Genomic DNA, 14,361 nt, shown 5'->3' with positions numbered 1-14,361 from the left:
GGTGTACACTGATATGAAACTTCCTGGCAGATTAAAACTAGACCTAGACTCGAACTCAGGACCTTTGCCTTTTGTGGGCAAGTGCTCTACTGTCTGAGCTATCCAAGCACAATTCATGCCCTGTCCTCACAGCCTTACTCCTTCCAGTATCCCGTCTCCTACCTTCCAAACTTCACAGAAGCTCTCCTGTGAACCTTGCAGAACTAGCACTCCTGGAAGAAAGGATATTGTGGAGACATAGCTTAGCCACAACCTGAGGGATGTTTGACAAAGAGATTTTCACTCTGCTGCAGAGTGTGGATTGATATGAAACTTCCTGGCAGATTAAAACTTTTTGCCAGACTGAAACTCAAACTCAGGACCTTTGCCCTTCGTGGGCAAGTGCTCTATCATCTGAGCTACCCAGACATGACTCACGCCTCATCCTCACAGCCATACTTCTCTCAGTATCTTGTCTCCTACCTTCCAAACTTCACAGAAGCTCTCCTGCGAACCTTGCTGTGAGGACAGGGTATGTGTCGTGCTTGCAGAAGGCAAAGGTCCCGAGTTAAAGTCTTGGTCTGGCACATAGTTTTAATCTGCCAGGAAGCTTCATATCAGCACACACTCTGCTGCAGAGTGAAAATCTCATTCTGGACCGTAACTTATGTTAGTAGTACACGCTAAGTTTTTTGACCATCTAATCACTTTGCTCTGTCCATCTTTGCTAGCTGTCTTCCTGATGCATAGGAATTTTGTGTGTGTGATTTCATAAATATTTTGGTTATTGATCTCTATTTAAGGAACTTGGAGTTTTTTATTTACCATCTTAAACTGTGTAACGTTAGTTTTTCAAAAATTCAGGGTTAGGCTATTTGCTGTTAACCATTTGTGTAACTGGTTAGTGACTGTCAGGGCTGTATCTGGCATTGGGAAGAATACACGTATCATCCACAAACATGACCATTTTTGCTCTGTCATTAAGTGTAACTGGTAGATCATTAACTTAGATCAGAAAAATCAGTGGCCCAAGGACTGAGGCCTGGGGGACTCCATATTTTACATTTACCCTGTCTGAATTTACTGTTACACTTGCCTCCGTTAAGATAACTCTTTACTTCCTGATGTGTAGACAAGATTCTAGCCATGGCAAAAGTTTGTCTTTGATGCCATAGTCTGGAAGTTTTGTTTAGCAATGTGTTATGATCTACCCAGATGCAAGCTGTAGCAAAGTCACAAAAGATCCCCATTGGATACCTTCTGAGATGTAATGCATCTAGAGTTTCATCTGTTAGGCTAAATATAGCTCTCTGTAGAGAATCCCTTATGAAAGCCGAACTGTGTAGATTTCAGTAAGCCATGTTGTGTCATATGGCCATGAATCCTATCATAAACTACTCTCTCAAACACCATTGAGAACAGTGACAGTAAAGAGATAGGCTGATAATAGGTAGTACATTCCTTTCCCACTTTTGTTGATGGGCAGCAGTATTGCATGTTTCAGTATGTCTGGAAATGTCCTAGCTTTGAGTGAGTGGTTACATAAATAGCATAATATGTGACTGATTAAGTCTGCAAATGATTTTAGAATCCTATTTGATTCCATCATATCCAGAAGAACCAGAGCTTTTAAGTAATTTTATGATTTTTTCAATTTCTTTGGGAGTTGTGCTTTTGAAGTGAAGTGCTGTATGTTTTGTAATTTGCATGTGATTTATTAGCTTTATGGCTTCTGTGGGAAACATAGAACAGTCAGTGTGAAGAATTCTGGATGGTGCTGACTTTTAATAATTAGAACTTAGGGACAGGAGGTCAACTTATCATGTCCTTACTGTATCTAGTCTCTTGGTCACTCATAACTAATTTATGTAGGTTACCAATTAATTGTAAGATCGGTTCATATGTGGCCCATGGTTCTACCCCACATGTCAGTATTGGCTCTTGAACTAAAATGTTTGATACAACAGCTCAGAATAAGCAGGGAAGCTGGGTTCAATATCCAATCCGGCACAGATTTTCATTAGTCACTAATAGGTAGTACATCAATACCTAACAGAGCTGATGCTCAGATATTTGCATTTAGTGAATTTTATTTGAAATAGTGAAATTAATGTTTTCATTGTCACAAAGAAATTCAGTTCACTAGAGTGTATTTTCTTTTATTAGCGACTCACATACTAATAAGATATTGTTCATTGTGATTCAACAGTTATGACTGTCTTTATAAAGTAGCTAACTTAACACAGTGCTTACAAGAAAACAATTTTTTTTTTCTTCAGAGACGTAGCTCCACACGATATTGCTGTCTTCACCCTGCAGTCCTCACTGTCTCTGGGCACATACGTGCAGACCATCAGTTTGCCCACTGCTGGTTCAATCCCTGCAGGTAGGCCAGCTCAGAACTGTAGCTGTTAATTCACTAATAGAACATAGGCTGTTTACCCAAATGTCCAAAATACACTCTAAGACAAAAGATAAAGTAAAACGACGCACCATGAAGGAATTATCCAAGTGGGGCAGATATCAGTAGATGTGATGTATATTTACAGACAGACAGACAAATGATTACAGTTTCAGAAGAACTGGATAATTTTTTAAAAGAATGAGGTTCACAAATTGAGCAAGTCAGTAATGTGTTGGCCCACTTCTGGCCCTTAAGCAAGCAGTTACTCAGTTTGGCATCGACTGATAGAATTGTTGGATGTACTCCTGAGGGATATCTTGTCAAAATATGTCCAATTGATGTGTTAGATCATCAAAATCCCTAGCTGGTAGGAGGGCCCTATCCATAGTGCTCGAAAGTTTCTCAATTGGGGAGAAACCCAGCGACCTCGCTGGTCAAGGTAAGGTTCGATGACAAGCAGTAGAAAATCTCTCTGTGTGCAGTGCAGTGGTATGTCGATGATATTCTAAGTACCGTTCTGTTGCCCTTGATGATAAGCCATCTGGGACTTACATTTCAGCAAGACAATGCCCACATGCACACAGGAGAGTTTCTACTGCTTGTCTTCATGCTTGTCAAGCCCTACCCTGGCCAGCATGATAGCCAGATCATTCCATAACATAGCAGGATCTCTCCCCAACTGAGAATGTTTGGAGCGTTATGTGCAGGGCCCCACAATCAGCTTGGGATTTTGAAAATCTAACATGCCAATTGGACAGAACTTGACATGATATCCCCCAAGAGGTCATCCAACAACTCTGTCAATCAGTGCTAAGATGAATAACTGCTTGCATATGGGCCAGAGGTGAATCAACATGTAACTGATTTGTTCAATTTATGAAATTTGTTCTCTTGAAAAATCATTCATTTTTTTGAAATTGTAATCAGTTGTTTGTCTGTACATGTGCATAACATCTAGTGATTTCCATAACATTCGGGTTATTCCTCCAGGGTGTTTATTTTTATTTTTATTTTATTTTAGTTTTTAGTCTATTTAGTAATCCTTTCCTCACAACTGTTGTTATGTTAAACCAAGCCGATATCTGTACAGAAAAGTGTACAAATTTTTCATAAGCTGAGTAAGAGAGCAATGGGAAGGGATTCTTTTGTTATTAAAGAACTTATATGTGTTAAGTTGACTGATGACCACAGCAGTTGAGTCCCATAGTACTCAGAGCCATTTGTGTTAAGTTCTGTGGGTACAGCAGAAGATTAATTATGATTTTTGCTTCATCAGGAAAGAGGGAAGGAGAAGGAAAGACGAAAGGATGTGGGTTTTAAGGGAGAGGGTAAGGAGTCATTCCAATCCCGGGAGTGGGAAGACTTACCTTAGGGGGCAAAAAAGGACAGGTGTACACTCACACACACACACATATATAGACACAAGCAGACATTTGTAATATATATATACGAGCACAATACCGTATCAGTGCCTTCAAAGCTTCTGGGAAAGTGATGTGCGAAGATCTAGGAACACAACTCATTATACATACAGAGGTTCAGCAGAGGTATGGGAAAGCTATGAGAGATGCATGCTTGAACATAAATATGAATTCCAGCCGAGCCTGGTGGTTGTGCTGTTTTATTTGACCATGAATGGCATCTGGGCAACATCCTCAATATGTTACAAGTGTCAGTAGATTAGATTAGATTAGATTAGATTAATACTTGTTCCATAGATCATGAATATGACACTTCGTAGTGATGTGGAACGTGTCAGGTTAATAAAAGATGTCTGTACAAGATATTACATTACACAAAATATCGCATGATACTAATGTTTAAGTTTTTTTTTCCCTTAATTTATATCTAAAAATTCATCCAATGAGTAGAAGGAGTTGTCATCTAGAAATTCTTTTAATTTATTTTTAAATGTTGGTTGGCTATCTGTCAGGCTTTTGATGCTGTTTGGTAGGTGACCAAAGACTTTTGTGGCAGCATAATTTACCCCTTTCTGTGCCAAAGTCAGATTTAACCTTGCATAGTGAAGATCAGCCTTTCTCCTGGTGTTATAGCTATGCACAGTGCTATTACTTTTGAACTGGGTTGGATTATTAACAACAAATTTCATAAGTGAATATATATACTGTGAGGTTACTGTGAGGATCCCTAGAAGCTTAAATAGATGTCTGCAGGATGACTGTGGGAGGGCTCCAGCAATTATTCTGATTACACGTTTTTGAGCAATGAATACTTTTCTACCCAACAATGAATTACCCCAGAATATGATGCCATACGAAAGTAGTGAATGAAAGTAGGCATAGTAAGCTAATTTACTGAGATTCTTGTCACCAAAATTTGCAATAACCCTAATAGCATACGTAGCTGAACTCACATGTTTCAGCAGACCATCAATGTGTTGCTTCCAGTTTAACCTCTCATCAATGGACACACCTAAAATTTTGAAAATTCTACCTTAGCTACAGACTTCTGTTCAAAGTCTATATTTATTACTGGAGTTGTGCCATTTACTGTACGGAACTGTATATACTGTGTTTTATCAAAATTTAAAGAGAGTCCGTTTGCTGAGAACCACTTAATAATTTTGTGAAAAACATCATTTACAATTACATCACTTAGTTCTTGGTTTTTGGATTTTATTACTATACTTGTATCATCAGCAAAAAGAACTAACTTTGCATCTTCATCAATGTGGAATGGTAAGTCATTAATGCGTATCAAGAACAGTAAAGTGCCTAAGACCGAACCCTGTGGGACACCGTACTTGATAGCCCCCCAGTTTGAGGAATCAGCTGTTGTTTTAACATTACATGAACCACTTATTTCAACTTTCTGCATTCTTCCAGTTAAGTATGAATTAAACCATTTGTGCACTGCCCCCCTCAAACCATAATGATTTAGCTTATCTAAAATAATTCCATGATTTACACAATCAAAGGCCTTTGAGAGATCACAAAAAATACCAATGGGTGATGTCCGGTTATTCAGAGCATTTAATATTTGATCAGTGAAAGCGTATATAGCATTTTCTGTTGAAAAGCCTTTCTGAAAACCAAACTGACATTTTGTTAATACTTTATTTTTACAAATATGGGAGGCTACTCTTGAATACATTACTTTCTCAAAAATTTTTGATAGAGCTGTCAGAAGAGAGATTGGGCGGTAGTTGTTGTCATCCGACGTATCCCCCTTTTTATGCAATGGTTTTACAGTGGCATATTTCAGTCTATCGGGGAAAACACCCTGCTCCAAAGAGCTATTACATACGTGGCTGAGAATCCTACTTATCTGTGGGGAACAGGTTTAAGTACCTTGCTGGAAATGCCATCAATTCGGTAGGAGCTTTTACTTTTCAGTGAGTTTATTATTTTACTGATTTCAGAGGGAGAGGTTGGTGGAAATACAGTTGTTTCAAACTGCACAGGTATGGCCTCTTCTATTAGTAGCCTTGCCTCTTCTAGTGAAGATCTAGATCCTATTTTCTCCACAACATTTAAAAAATGATTATTGAAAATATTTTCAATTTCTGATTGTTTGTTAGTACACTTGTCATTCAATTTTATGGCACTAAAGTCTCCCTGTGCCCTTGGTTGCCCTGTTTCCCTTTCAATAATATTCCAAATTGCTTTAATTTTATTGTCAGAGTTACTGATCTCAGACATGATACACATGCTTCTGGACTTTTTAATAACTTTTCTTAGTACCGCACAAAAGCTTTTATAATATTGAACGATTTCGGGGTCAGTACTCCCTCTTGCTGTTAGATACAGTTCTCTTTTACGGTTGCATGATATTCTTATTCCTTTAGTTAGCCAAGGTTTTTTTATATGTTTTCTTGGAATTATGTTTAACTATTTTCTTGGGAAAACAATTTTCAAATACCCTTAAAAATGTATCATGAAATAAGTTATATTTCAAGTTTGCATCGGGTTCCGTATACACCTCATCCCAGTCTAGCTGCTGTACGGTTTCCCTAAAGTTTGCAATATTTATATTGTTAATTGAACACACCCCCCCCCCCCCTCCCCATGAACCATGGACCTTGCCGTTGGTGGGGAGGCTTGCGTGCCTCAGCGATACAGATAGCCGTACCGTAGGTGCAACCACAACGGAGGGGTATCTGTTGAGAGGCCAGACAAACGTGTGGTTCCTGAAGAGGGGCAGCAGCCTTTTCAGTAGTTGCAAGGGCAACAGTCTGGATGATTGACTGATCTGGCCTTGTAACAATAACCAAAACGGCATTGCCGTGCCGGTACTGCGAACGGCTGAAAGCAAGGGGAAACTACAGCCGTAATTTCTCCCGAGGGCATGCAGCTTTACTGTATGATTACATGATGATGGCGTCCTCTTGGGTAAAATATTCCGGAGGTAAAATAATCCCCCATTCGGATCTCCGGGCGGGGACTACTCAAGAGGATGTCGTTATCAGGAGAAAGAAAACTGGCGTTCTACGGATCGGAGCGTGGAATGTCAGATCCCTTAATCGGGCAGGTAGGTTAGAAAATTTAAAAAGGGAAATGGATAGGTTGAAGTTAGATATAGTGGGAATTAGTGAAGTTCGGTGGCAGGAGGAACAAGACTTCTGGTCAGGTGACTACAGGGTTATAAACACAAAATCAAATAGGGGTATGCAGGAGTAGGTTTAATAATGAATAGGAAAATAGGAATGCGGGTAAGCTACTACAAACAGCATAGTGAACGCATTATTGTGGCCAAGATAGATACGAAGCCCACACCTACTACAGTAGTACAAGTTTATATGCCAACTAGCTCTGCAGATGACGAAGAAATTGAAGAAATGTATGATGAAATAAAAGAAATTATTCAGATTGTGAAGGGAGACGAAAATTTAATAGTCATGGGTGACTGGAATTCGAGTGTAGGAAAAGGGAGAGAAGGAAACATAGTAGGTGAATATGGATTGGGGGACAGAAATGAAAGAGGAAGCCGCCTGGTAGAATTTTGCACAGAGCACAACATAATCATAACTAACACTTGGTTTAAGAATCATGAAAGAAGGTTGTATACATGGAAGAACCCTGGAGATACTAAAAGGTATCAGATAGATTATATAATGGTAAGACAGAGATTTAGGAACCAGGTTTTAAATTGTAAGACATTTCCAGGGGCAGATGTGGACTCTGACCACAATCTATTGGTTATGACCTGTAGATTAAAACTGAAGAAACTGCAAAAAGGTGGGAATTTAAGGAGATGGGACCTGGATAAACTAAAAGAATCAGAGGTTGTACAGAGATTCAGGGAGAGCATAAGGGAGCAATTGACAGGAATGGGGGAAATAAATACAGTAGAAGAAGAATGGGTAGCTTTGAGGGATGAAGTAGTGAAGGCAGCAGAGGATCAAGTAGGTAAAAAGACGAGGGCTAGTAGAAATCCTTGGGTAACAGAAGAAATATTGAATTTAATTGATGAAAGGAGAAAATATAAAAATGCAGTAAGTGAAACAGGCAAAAAGGAATACAAACGTCTCAAAAATGAGATCGACAGGAAGTGCAAAATGGCTAAGCAGGGATGGCTAGAGGACAAATGTAAGGATGTAGAGGCCTACCTCACTAGGGGTAAGATAGATACCGCCTACAGGAAAATTAAAGAGACCTTTGGAGATAAGAGAACGACTTGTATGAATATCAAGAGCTCAGAAGCAAAGAAGGGAAAGCAGAAAGGTGGAAGGAGTATATAGAGGGTCTATACAAGGGTGATGTACTTGAGGACAATATTATGGAAATGGAAGAGGATGTAGATGAAGATGAAATGGGAGATATGATACTGCGTGAAGAGTTTGACAGAGCACTGAAAGACCTGAGTCGAAACAAAGCCCCCGGAGTAGACAATATTCCATTGGAACTACTGATGGCCGTGGGAGAGCCAGTCCTGACAAAACTCTACCATCTGGTGAGGAAGATGTATGAGACAGGCGAAATACCCTCAGACTTCAAAAAGAATATAATAATTCCAATCCCAAAGAAAGCAGGTGTTGACAGATGTGAAAATTACCGAACTATCAGCTTAATAAGTCACAGCTGCAAAGTACTAACACGAATTCTTTACAGACGAATGGAAAAACTAGTAGAAGCCAACCTCGGGGAAGATCAGTTTGGATTCTGTAGAAACACTGGAACACGTGAGGCAATACTGACCTTACGACTTATCTTAGAAGAAAGATTAAGGAATAGCAAACCTACGTTTCTAGCATTTGTAGACTTAGAGAAAGCTTTTGACAATGTTGACTGGAATACTCTCTTTCAAATTCTAAAGGTGGCAGGGGTAAAATACAGGGAGCGAAAGGCTATTTACAATTTGTACAGAAACCAGATGGCAGTTATAAGAGTCGAGGGACATGAAAGGGAAGCAGTGGTTGGGAAGGGAGTAAGACAGGGTTGTAGCCTCTCCCCGATGTTGTTCAATCTGTATATTGAGCAAGCAGTAAAGGAAACAAAAGAAAAATTTGGAGTAGGTATTAAAATTCATGGAGAAGAAATAAAAACTTTGAGGTTCGCCGATGACATTGTAATTCTGTCAGAGACAGCAAAGGACTTGGAAGAGCAGTTGAATGGAATGGACAGTGTCTTGAAAGGAGGATATAAGATGAACATCAACAAAAGCAAAACAAGGATAATGGAATGTAGTCTAATTAAATCGGGTGATGCTGAGGGAATTAGATTAGGAAATGAGGCACTTAAAGTAGTAAAGGAGTTTTGCTATTTGGGGAGCAAAATAACTGATGATGGTCGAAGTAGAGAGGATATAAAATGTAGGCTGGCAATGGCAAGGAAAGCGTTTCTGAAGAAGAGAAATTTGTTAACATCCAGTATTGATTTAAGTGTCAGGAAGTCATTTCTGAAAGTATTTGTATGGAGTGTAGCCATGTATGGAAGTGAAACATGGACGATAAATAGTTTGGACAAGAAGAGAATAGAAGCTTTCGAAATGTGGTGCTACAGAAGAATGCTGAAGATTAGATGGGTAGATCACATAACTAATGAGGAAGTATTGAATAGGATTGGGGAGAAGAGAAGTTTGTGGCGCAACTTGACCAGAAGAAGGGATCGGTTGGTAGGACATGTTCTGAGGCATCAAGGGATCACCAATTTAGTATTGGAGGGCAGCGTGGAGGGTAAAAATCGTAGAGGGAGACCAAGAGATGAATACACTAAGCAGATTCAGAAGGATGTAGGTTGCAGTAGGTACTGGGAGATGAAAAAGCTTGCACAGGATAGAGTAGCATGGAGAGCTGCATCAAACCAGTCTCAGGACTGAAGACCACAACAACAACAACAATTGAACACACTGCTTTGAAATTCTGATTTGATATACTGCATGGAGCTATGTCATGTACTGTAACTAGCTGTGCATTATGATCTGAAAGACCATTCTCAACAGGATAAGCATTTATGTCCTTAAACTTATCTTGGTCTATAAAAAAGTTATCTATCAATGTCATGCTATTCTTTGTTATCCAAGTAGGAAAATCAATGACGGAGCTCAAATTGAAAGAACTGAGTAATACTACAAGGTCATTCTTCCTATTACACTCTTTCAGGGAATCAACATTGAAATCCCCACAAATGATAATTTGCTTCCCCCTGTCTGACAGATAGCACAACAAAGCATCCAAGTTTTGTAGAAGTAGTTGGAAATTCCCTGAGGGGGACCTATACACTGTTATAATTATGAAACTGCCATCATTTAGTTTTAGTTCAGTGGCACATGCTTCCATATGTTGCTCTACACAAAATTTTTTAGTTTCTAAATTTTTTACACTGTGGAAGCTTTTGACATATATGGCAACTCCTCCTCTCATCATATTATCTCTACTTACATGTGCAGCTAATTTGTACCCATTGATGCTAACCTTTTGCATATCATTGACAATGTGGTGCTCAGACAGGCATAGTACATCTATCATATTCCCAATTTCTATATCTTCTAAACAAAGCAGAAGCTCATCAATTTTATTCTTCAATCCCCCAATATTTTGATGAAATATACTAACATTATTTTTCACTTTACTTTTGTGAGTATCTTGAACTTTTTTAACATCTTTAGTACTTGCCTGTCTGAGTTTCCCACTGGACACTGATCTTACACTGAAAAAGAATTTCCACCATGAGATGTAGTTCCTCCCCCCTTTAAATTTCCAGTCATGGTCAGAACAATGTTCTGTGTAACTCTGAGTGCATTATGTGTGCCAAGTGAATTCGAATGTGCGAAAATTGTTGATGCTCATAAGGTGGGTGCTTACATAACTGAGGTAGCCAAAATGTTTGGTGCTTCAAGAGTCATCATATCAAAGGCTTATATCACATACAGGGAAAGCAGAGAAACATCATCCAATAATCACAATACAGATGATAGCATGTGTTGAACGATTGTGATGGGGGTCATCAAAGAGGGATGTCACAAAAAATAAAGAGGACAACAGCTGCAAAAGTCATTGGAGAGCTAAATATCACACTTTTGAACCCTGTCAATGTCAAAACATCACAAGTGGAATTCCATAAGCAAGGAATTTCAGAGCGAGCTGGAATTCCAAAACCACCCTTCAGTGATGCAAATGCCCATAACAGGAAAACATGGTGTCAAAGCCATAAAACCTGGATTATGGAACAATAGAAGAAAATCATTTGGTCAAACGAGTCTTACTGCATGCTGTTTCCAACTACGGGTCAAGTTTACATCCCAAGAGTGAAACATGGTGGTAGTTCGATGATAATTTTGGCATATATAGTGTGGTATTCAATGGGTCCTGTGGTTACTCTGCAAGGTTGCATTAGTACCAAGGATTATATGATCATTTTGGTTCATCAGTTCCATTCCAATAGTGATGCTGTATTCTGAGACTACAGAGCCCCTGTTCACACTGCTTGCATCATCCATGATAGGTTTTGTGAGTATGCAGACGAACTGTCGCATCTCTCCCAGTCACCATAGTTACCATATCTCAATATCATTGAGCCTCTGTGGTCCTCATTGGAGGGAAGGGTGTGTGATTGCTATCCACCTTCATCATTGTTACCTGGACTTGCTACTATTTTGCAGGAGGAATGCTACAAGATTCCCTTGAAAACCAAACAGGACATGCACCGGTCCATTTTTAGGTGAATGGAAGCTGTCATGAATGTGAATGGTTTTCCTGCACCATACCAGGCATGTAATGTGTTGTGTTTGTGGTGTTTCCATAGTTTTGACCATCCCCTGCATGTTTGTTGCCAGAGCCATGTGATGTCTTTGAGATGAAATAAATAGCAAATGCAGTACATTCTTTTGTGTATGAGAAGGGCTTGCAGGACATTACAAGAATTTGAAGTCAATGTGTATTGTAGGATACAAAGCCTGTGTGATGATGACGTAATCAGAGACTGAGTGCAAGCTCTGATTCTGGAAGGATGTGGAAGGAAATAGGCTATTTATTTTCTGTGGGAACGATCCTAATATTATTTCCTTAAGTGTTTTACAGAAATGATGGGAAATCTAAATCAGTATTGGTGGATGGGAGCATTGAAATAGTCCTTGATTGTAAAGTCAGTTGCATGTTAAACAGAGAGATCTGTGATATCAGGCCTTGCATGGCTAACCAGAGCACGACTGACAGTGTGTCCTTAGACGACTTTGCCTGCTATAACCTGCATTTCATTGTTACATCAGGTGGATCTACAGCTGTCTTATCTGGCTGGGGAGCAGCGGACGATCCGACGGAGACTGTCCTACAGACAGTTGATGTCACAGTCATCGGCTATGAAACTTGCAGACAAAATATTGATGACATATATTCGGGCCCGAACCCACTTACAGAGACTATGGTCTGCACGGGACCCATCTATGATGGCATCTCTGTCTGCTTTGTAAGTAACAGTTTCCAGTACTTTCATTTGACTAAACAAGGATGTTACTTATTTTTAGGTTAATGTGTTAATTATGATGTAGTTATCCTAGACTTTCTGTGAACTTTGTGTTCATCTAGATTAAATATATTTGGCTAACAATAAGTTTAGGGCCATAGAAACTGTCTTTGTTCATCTACCACAATCTGTCTTCATTCTTTTTCCTCTGAAGCAGTCCTTCTGATGAGAAATATATTATTTCTTTAAATGTTCAAAGCACTTTATTGCATTATTACAACAAATGGGTTACCTCAGTTATTGCAAACCTGTGGCAACACTAAACATAATTTATGCAACTGCTGCTGTTATGTATTAAGACTAAAAACAGTCACACTTTTTGATGGAATGTTGCACCTTGCAGAAATGTAAGCATGTATCAAATTTTGATGAGAAAATCTACAGTAACTCCATAGCTTATTTATTCTAGAAGCACTGATATTTTTCTAGAAGCACTTCTTCATATCCTGTTTACGGTGTGTGCAGGGTGATTCTGGAGGCCCCCTGGCGCAGAACGGTGAGCTCATCGGTGTTGTGTCCTGGGGAATGATGCCGTGTGGTACTCAAGGTGCTCCATCTGTCTTCACCAGAGTGTCTGCATACCTGGACTTTATCAATCAAAATATATGAAGGGCCACAGCTCATCTCACATGGCACAACATACATAAATTTACTAAATTATGTCCACAGGCAGCACTACAGCTCAATTCTACATTACTATTGTGCTAACTGGACCTCAATTTCAAACACTGATGATAATAAAAGTACCATTCCAAAACCATATATATCTTTTTTATTGTTACCTAATAATGTGATAATGTAACAGTTCATGTATTCACATGAAATGAATATCATGTAACGAATTTACTTGAATAATATAGAAGGATTATATCTCTCTCTCTCACCTCTGTATGTGTGTGTGTGTGTGTGTGTGTGTGTGTGTGTGTGTGTGTGTGTGTGAGAGAGAGAGGAAGAGAGAGAGGAAGAGAGAGACTGATAATACCACAAAAAATTAATGACATAGTACACAACAACTTATATCCATAAACCAAAACAACAATTTTAAAAATATTAGAGAAATTTGCCTGTGTTTCGCATATTGCACAACAATCTCCAAGCAAATTTAACCATTACTGAAGACAAGAATGGCAAACTTCTGGAATGGACATTCACCTGACTGAATACAAAAATTGATATATAGTGCATGTGAAAGTGGCAGCTAGAAAGTTTAAAACAAGGCACAGATTAGCATACCCACAGATGGAAGTGTGATAACAATGATTCTGTATTTGTCACACATATAGCACTGGTATACCTAATCTGCACTGCCAGAAAAAATGCATCTCTTCAAGTACTGTGTTCAGTGGCACCAGGATGTAATATGTGCATACTGAGGGGTTGTAATGCTAGTGATTCAATTGTCACAGTCAATAGTGGTCAGATGGCATTCAAAAGGCATGTCATTGCACAAGCTGTTATCCCGGTGCTACTGCCATTTCTTTGACAGGGAGGAATGTACTTTTCAGCAGGCAATGTACATCCACATATGGCTGCAGAGACATGGCAAGCTATTTTATTTGGGTTCACAGTTTTGCTGAATTTTTTTAAATGACAACTTGCGCACCATGGACTGCACAATTTATTATAATTTACATTAGCGCAGTTTCCACTTTAAAGTCATGTTCAAGAGTTTAAGGTGCTCAAAACATAGAAGCTGTCAGAATTAGTAAAATTGATGTCAGCTTATATAGCTCATGTCAACACTTGTCACATACACCATCAGCATCTAATCGATTAGCCCAGGAAAATTAGAATAAAAAAAGACTGCACTGGTCAATAAATGTGCACAAGCTGCAAATAATTTTAATCAACGTTATATAGCCCAAATGAAAATTAAGTGAGTCTGTAGTGGTTTCTAGTTTATGCAAAACTTTTGAGGGTCAAAAAACCATTATAAAATGAAAATGATACATCCTACAGAAAATTTTCAAAATTCCAAAGTGAAAGAGCATAAAATTTTGTGTAGAATGACCTACTAAAAAATTAAAACTGGTTCAGCCATTTAGCCACACTGGATTG

At 38.9% G+C, this 14,361-nt stretch overlaps 1 protein-coding gene across 8 annotated transcripts in view; it reads left to right on the top strand.

Annotated features, from left to right (window-relative positions):
- The window catches only part of LOC126457100 (trypsin-1-like), a 44,314-nt gene extending 31,259 nt beyond the window's left edge, over positions 1-13,055 (top strand). For all 8 annotated transcript variants that reach the window (XM_050093137.1, XM_050093132.1, XM_050093131.1 and 5 more), the window contains 3 exons: positions 2,259-2,365; positions 12,050-12,246; positions 12,769-13,055. In XM_050093137.1, the coding sequence (XP_049949094.1) occupies positions 2,259-2,365; positions 12,050-12,246; positions 12,769-12,912 (448 nt within the window). In that variant the 3' untranslated portion in view covers positions 12,913-13,055. The remainder of the gene's footprint in view (positions 1-2,258; positions 2,366-12,049; positions 12,247-12,768) is intronic.
- Positions 13,056-14,361: the final 1,306 nt, after the last annotated feature.

This window comes from Schistocerca serialis, chromosome 2, assembly GCF_023864345.2.
Source record: "Schistocerca serialis cubense isolate TAMUIC-IGC-003099 chromosome 2, iqSchSeri2.2, whole genome shotgun sequence".
In the NCBI taxonomy this organism is placed as follows: domain Eukaryota; kingdom Metazoa; phylum Arthropoda; class Insecta; order Orthoptera; family Acrididae; genus Schistocerca; species Schistocerca serialis.
This window is presented reverse-complemented; position numbering and strand designations above follow the sequence as displayed.